The 7,606-nt window shown below is 33.1% G+C and overlaps 1 protein-coding gene across 2 annotated transcripts in view; it reads left to right on the top strand.

Annotated features, from left to right (window-relative positions):
• The first annotated feature begins 1,638 nt into the window (after positions 1-1,638).
• LOC105455828 overlaps positions 1,639-7,606 on the top strand; it is a 12,740-nt gene continuing 6,772 nt past the window's right edge. The window contains exons 1-3 of one of the 2 annotated variants that reach the window (XM_011699455.1): positions 1,639-1,826; positions 1,895-2,132; positions 3,498-3,737. In XM_011699455.1, coding sequence (XP_011697757.1) covers positions 2,082-2,132; positions 3,498-3,737 — 291 coding nt within the window. In that variant the 5' untranslated portion in view covers positions 1,639-1,826; positions 1,895-2,081. Of the gene's footprint in view, positions 1,845-1,894; positions 2,133-3,497; positions 3,738-7,606 lie in introns of both variants that reach the window. The other variant, XM_011699457.1, reaches the window with a different exon arrangement.

Raw genomic sequence — 7,606 nt, 5'->3', positions numbered from 1 at the left:
AAAGATCAGTAGGATCGTTTTCTCAAGTACCGATTTGGAAAGTAGAGATTTCAAGCTGTGAAATGCTTTTTTGAACATCTCGATACGATCATTTTTGACGAAGTTGCTCTATCTTGAAGTTTGCCTATTTTTAGTGGATAGAACAGGTGATCCTTTAATTTTTTAGACCAGTATATATACATATTTTTTAAATTATTAAGATTAAACGTACAGAATGTTCCTGGATTAAATGGTTAAACATAAATTATTTGATTTTTGTAAAACAATGAAGGAGATAAAACTAGACTATTTTGATATTTATTCTTACAGCTCTGTAACTTAGAAGTCGATATCTTTTGAGCAAAGCTCAAGCTTTTGCGAGCATACTTCCAGACGAAACTTTTTTGTTTTAAGGGAGTATTCTAAGTCTAGCGAATCGGAAAAATCGATTTTTTTGTTTTTACATATTATGTAAGTATTTGAATATGGAAAATATATCTGCAAAAAGATTTAGCCCGATTCGCAAAATTAACAAAGTTATAGGCCGGTACTTGTTACCGATTCTTATATTTGAGATCGTCTGAAGTATAGTCTTAAGATGTTACAAGCCAATAACAGAGCCGTATTAGCATCTTAAGATATTACTTAAGACGGCTTTGAAATAAAAACTGACTTATGAATACCGGCCATAGCACTTGAGAGTGGTCTCAATCTATGTAATCATGTACAAAAAACTTTAAACCCATTTTTCTCGAAACCATGTTTTTCAAATTGGTATCTATAATATCTCGAAAACCAATTAACCAATCAATTCGGGCTTGTGCACACATCTTCAGCATATTCCTGGCTATAGTCCCTACTTCGATCAAGTCAAAATATGTTTTTTTTTTATTTTTATAACCCTTTAAAATTGAAAAAAATGGTAAAAATCTAAAGTTAATTTTCAAAATAATGTCAATTTTTAAATTTTTAATATTTTATTTATGTTCTGGTACCAGCTATAGCCAAACTTATACTAATTAAGAATTTCTTTGATTTTTTTGTTTTAAATGAGCAGAACAGCCGGAATTATGGGTACCGTGGACCAATCATTTTTTTCATGACCTCAGTATATATTGTATACAGCTTTATAGTAACGCTTATTTATAGTAACTTTTAAATACAAATATTTTGAAACATGCTTCAATATCTATAAATATGTAGGAAAAAACCGCGTCCCACAAAACTTTATACTTGCTTTTAAAAAAATTCGCAAAAATAACATAAAAATTTGGCCTCTAGACTAGAATACCCCTTTAAACTGCGTATTATTAAACATGCCGATTGCCTTTTTACATTGCTATTTAACTTATTTCTAATATCTTATAGGAATTTATTAATTTATATTATAATGTTACAAAAAAATAATATATCGATATATATTTTAATAAATAAATGTGTGTAATGTCTGGTTTAATGTTACACGTGCCATACCATACGTGTTATATCGAAATCGAAATGATTCTCGCAAAATTTTTTTCTGAGCTTTTCGAATGAGCATTCGCACTACGACTAGCTTGAAAACTGCAGATATAGATAAGCTTTATTTCGAAAGCCGTTCTCTGCCTCGTCCACGTTCCCGCACGCATTTATCAATTTGCCGGTATACATCGTTTCGCGTCGCGACAGTAAACAACGGGCAGTATCGTGAAATTGGAGTTTTATAGGTGTCGACGTTACAGCCGCGCATTGCAACGTTATCCGGCAGCAGCGTTGGAGCAAATGCTTCGAATGGAATTGGTGGACAATCTTATACCCGCTACTCCTGGTGTCTCCAAAGGTCCGGGCTCTCTCATCTGAGGGAAAAAGTATATTGCTATTTATAGGTATGAATAGACACGAGAAAGACAAAAGAAAACAAGTAGATACTGCGCAGCGCGAACAAAGGGGCTGCCTGAAAATCTTCACATCTCCCTCGCGGACAGATATCAAGTGGCATTAATGGCATCTTGGCGACAATATAATGGGATCTTACCTATTCGCCGGAATATAGGGCCGCTATTATTTTCATAATTTCGTATATAAGGAACGGACGGTTAGAGGCGAGCCCTCAGTGCACGGTGATGACTTGTGTGAGACGTGTCCTGGGAAGGATGAAACTTCTTATTCTTTGTGTAAGCATCGAACACGGCCGAGCAATTTTGCAATTTTGCAATTTTGCAATTTTCCTGTAATTTATTAATCCTAATTGCGTTCGTGTAAATACAGTACAGCGGAACCTCGATAACTCGAACCTCTACAACTCGAGAACTTCTGTAAGACGAAAATTTTGTTCATCCCTTTCACTCGCTCCGCTGCGGAGAACCTCTTTAAATCGAAATAAAACCTATACCTTAACTCGAATGATTTGTCAGGTATTTAGACGTATATATTTTACCTCTGTAACTCGAATTTAAAGTAGCCGGACCTCTACAAGTCGAACTTCCATTGTCGCTACCTCTTAATCTATAAATCTATAAATAATCTATAAATAATTCGAAGTTGTAGCTATAATGTGTAACCGTGAGTAATAGCTTGGTATTTTATTTTATGATTACATTTATCATACGCATGCAATAAATAATTCACTGTTAAATATTGATTTTTTTTCCCCTCTAAAAGCTATTATAATCAAAAAATTATAAACTCTCTTATCCTCCGTAAGTCGAATTTTCATATGTTAACTCTCTTTTACTCGAATTTCGACAAGTCGAAAACTCTATAACTCAAACAGTTTTTCTGGGATTCAAGTTATCGAGGTTTGACTGTACTTACTGAATTACTTAGTATTAATTTAAACCATCGTGTGAAGCGTTAGACGGAAAAATTAAATGAAAAATTTCTTTTTTCGTGTACAAGTGTTGCAAAGATGGCGATCATTAATTTAGGCAGACAGATTCTGATTTTGTCAAATTCTTTCAGTTGATTCTTCTTCAGTGAAATTTTAATTTTAGAAGAGCCGCTATTTGCATTTTCTATTACAGATCTTTAATATTCATTGTTATTACGTCTTAATACAATAATTAAACTTCAAACGTAAAGAAAAACGGAGTTTTTGTTTAAATAAACATGATCAAATTTTCTCATTATTTTATTATGATCATTTATAATTTGTACAGCTTTTTAATATTTCAATTTTTAAAAAATCTATTTTAAAATGTTGCAAAAATTCTATTCATTAAACTTAAAATTGTTCAAAGAGAAAGGAAGAAAAATGATCCGCTTCTGTCGTGTCATTAAAATTAGATATGAACTGTAAATTTTCTGGAGTGAAAATACTGCCATTCGAGTGGCAGTATTTTCATTCATTTGAAGTAAAACTCACTTCAAAAAAGTGAAAATTCATTCCAAAGGAGTTAAAATTCACTCTAAAGCAAAGAAGTGAAAGTTCACTCCAGAAAATTTAGAGAGAAAATTCCAACGAAAAATTCTACAAACACGGTAATTTACAAAAACGGATTTGATCATTTCAATTACACGATTAAATGACTGACTCACAGGTAATGATCTACGGTTTGTCGGCGGAAGGCACGGAGGAAGTCTTGTCGATCGGCCGGTGGAAGGAGCAGGTTATTGCGCCGGAGTTTCTGCTGGACGATCGCGAGGATGTCTCCGAGGGCAACCGAAACGCATTCCTTTACGAGGCTAAGCACAACTTCCGTCCCAAGGGAGGACTCGGAGAGGTCAAACGAATCACCGGCACCGAGGACGTCAGCCTGCAGCCGCGTCTCGCAACGAGAGTAAGTTATACGTTTGCATAATTCCGAAAAATTTCTATTTCGTGAACTCCTTTTCGAACGAACAAGCGCGACGTCGTTATGCCACACTATCGCGCGATACGTTTTTCAGTCAAGTTTAGATTACGAATTCATCGTTCACGCGGAGGAGGTTGAGTGCTCACTTCCGCCGTAACGCTCGACTCAACCGAAGCTGTATCTTAGTTTAAATAATTCAGAGGAAATAAAAGTGGCGTGAATACTTAAAAGAACAATTTTGCTGAATCCAGATCTAAAAATAATCTTTGTTCAATAATCACAATAATTTTGTGCTAAAGTCTAAATCACTCAGGGAAATATTTCGCTGTTCCAGCTGGAATTCTAAATATTACACTTAAATTACATCGCTGTTTTTTGTATCTGCTAAAAAATTGTCTGTCATACGTAGAATTTATAACAGCAATATTCTAAGAATATATACAAGAAAATGTTGATCTCATAACCAAATATGATTAGAGTCTGAATTGATTAAACGTCATAGAAGAACTTTCTTGCTAAATTTGACAAATAATTCAGATATAATTTCTGTCTCTATTATCTATATTGATTAAATACAAAACATATGTGATATCGCCGTGCTTACTAATCACTTATCCGTTTTAGCTAATTTTTTGTACCTAAATAATTCTTGCTATAATTGCAAGATTACTTTTTTCAGTGAATGATTGCTAGAATGTCAAAACATTTTATGGCAATGCTTGTCAGTTTTAACATTTCAACAAGGTATTTTGACGATTTAACAAAAAAATTATTTTCAGATCTGTATTTAGCAAAATTTTTAAACCTTTCAACAAAATCGTTCTTTCCGTGTATACACGCAAAAAAATGACTTAGTAATAGTAGCTAAATTTCAAGCTAAAATTCATAGTAATAGTAGCTAAAATGCATAGCTGAATCAAACTTACAATTAGCTATAAGAGCTACCGCCTTAGTGTCATTGCTAAGTTCTGGCTATTACAGATAAAAAACATTCGCTGTGACAACAAAAATTTATTAAGGTGGTTTTATCGCTCAATGTCAACTCGATAATGTGACGTTGTCTCATAAACGTCACACAATCGCATATGTACAGTCTATGCAAAGTATTTTTATTGAATTACGTATGTTTTTATTGAATTATTAGTCATATGGAGGGGTAACTTTTGACTAGGACTTGCTCAATAAAACCACCTTAACCGAAATTAAAATCATATATTAGTACAAGCAACTGAAAAGATGGCATGCGTATCTAAATGTCTTATTATGTACACATTTAGCAGACAAAGCTACATGGAAAGAACAATTTTGTTAAAAGACCTAAAAATTTTGCTAAAAACAGATCTGAAAATAATTTTTTATTGAATTACCAAAATAATTTGTTGAAATATGTTGAAAGCATAATAAGCATTGCTATAAAACGTTTTGATATTCTAGCAATTATTTTGACTTTCGCACAAAATAATTTTGATTATTGGACAAAAATGATTTTCAGATCTGGATTCAGCAAAATTGTTCTTTCCGTGTAAGTTTTTATAGCTACGCGCGAAAATTTGATTTATAATTGTTTTTGCAATGCGGCATTGCCATATGCACATCTACAGCGCATTTAGCATTTATATTTTGCAGTATACAAGCTATATACTGCAAATATTATTACTCAATTGCGAAGATAAAATAGCATAGTAGATTCGGCTAAATGTCATTTGATTTTAGCAGCAAATATTTTTTGCTGTAGCATCTACATTTTAATAACTAATAAATTGAACTTCGGCAGCAACGACATTAGCTGTCCCTATTTCAACGACACATCTTAGCTGCCATAGCTAGCCATATTTTAGCTTCATTGGCTAATCCTCTTTCTGCGTGTACTGGGGTGTATATCCTTTTCTTCGTAATATCGTATTTCCGTATATCGGCGCTTTCTGCATGCGTAAAGTTTGTTAAACGCGCGTGGTAATTATTCTTGCGTAATTATTTTCTAAATTAATATTGGAAACGTGAAAGTTTTGCACGCGCGTCACGTCCGATATTAATGGCAAAGGTCACCCGGACTTATTCAGAAATGACAACCGCGCGGACTATACAAATATAATGACTTTTTATGCTGGAAAATTACATTTACGTTTTGCGGTAACAGCATAACGAGCGATTAAATACGTGGCAATCCGAATTTCATATAAAGTGGCAGGATATTGTTTTTTTCCCGTCACGTTATCCATTTATTTCGCTTCAGCTTTGCAATTGCGCGTAAACGGCAATGATGGAACAACTGTAAACCATGCATGAAAAAGCATAAAGTTTTATACACGCACAGGCCGGTGTCTCAGGATTTGACGGACAAACTAAAGGAGTATATTCCACAAGTGAACACAAGAAAAATACGTTATATGAAGTTTGGCTGGAAATGTTTTACTATATAAAGTTGTAAACAAATATTGAAATGGAGAGAGAGAGAGAGAGAACATGAAATAGGAAATGGATTTTTCATTGCGCGCGGAATATGAAAACGTATACATTTTGTGTACGAAAAGGTCGTGTTTATCTCGCGCGTGTGTATATTCATATCAATTTACTGTCCTTAAACGATTCAGTGTGTTATTTTACAATTTTAAAATAATAAAACATTTTTAGCCAAACTTCATATGATATTATATATAGGATACAGCGGGATAATTTGAATAGCGGGGTAATTTGGATAATAGTAAGCATTTGCAAGAATTTCGGAAAAATAAGAGATTTTAAGATACATTTCATTAGATCAGAGTCTGATCTTCAAGTGGAATATAATTTGCAAGAATTTCGGAAAAATAAGAGATGTTAAGATACATTTCATTAGATCAATATCTGATCTAATGAAATGTATCTTAAATTTCGGAAAAAGAGATTTTAAGATACATTTCATTAGATCAGATATTGATCTAATGAAATGTATCTTAAAATCTCTTATTTTTCCGAAATTCTTGCAAATGCTTATTGTTATCTAAATTACCTCACTATTCAAATTATCCCGCTGTGCCCTATATGATTTATATTTATTTCTTATTTCCACTTGTAAAATATGCTTCCGCAGTCTATCCATTAAATCCTGTATGCGTGCGTGCGTGCGCGCATCGTGTGTGTGTGTGTGTGAGCAAAAAATATATACAATACCGGTCAAAAGTTTGGACGCGATTTCCCTTATTCGTTTAATAAAAGCAAGTTTGACGTAACAGGAATGATAGTTATATGCTTAACAATTAATATCTAAAATATAATGTTTGAGAATAGTGTGCCGAATAATGTAGATATAAAAAACACTGGTTCGCACCAGTGTCTTCTATATGTTTATATTATTCGTAAGACATTAAGCAAGAACTTATCGCAAAATGCTGACCGTTCAGTACAAACATATAGGCGCTGAGTTGAAAAGTTGCGCGATAGTTGCAATAACAGTATCGGCCCTCAATTGTACCTTTCGTAACATATAGACATAATACAATATATAGACATAATACAATATATAGACACTATAGCGATAACATAAGCAAGGTAAGGCTGCGAGAAATATGCTACAAAAGTTCGATATTAAAATATAATCTTCATTATATATAATTTATGCACGAATTCTGATATTTAGAACGTCTCTAATAGCGATTTCGGCTGGGATGCACCGATTGCACATTTCGGGTGTTGTATGTTCGGCTGGTTTAACATTGAAAAAAGTAATTTTGCAATTATAACAAGAATTATTTAGATACGAAAAATTAGCTAAAACGGATAAGTGATTAGTAGGCACTGCGATACCACATATATTTTGTATTTAATCAATATAGATAACAGAGACAGAAATTATATCTGAACTATTTGTCAAATTT

The sequence above is a fragment of the Wasmannia auropunctata genome, unplaced genomic scaffold (genome assembly GCF_000956235.1).
Source record: "Wasmannia auropunctata unplaced genomic scaffold, wasmannia.A_1.0 LD335837.1, whole genome shotgun sequence".
In the NCBI taxonomy this organism is placed as follows: Eukaryota; Metazoa; Arthropoda; class Insecta; order Hymenoptera; family Formicidae; genus Wasmannia; species Wasmannia auropunctata.
The sequence above is the reverse complement of the archived record's forward strand: the minus strand, read 5'-3'. Positions and strand labels throughout refer to the sequence as shown.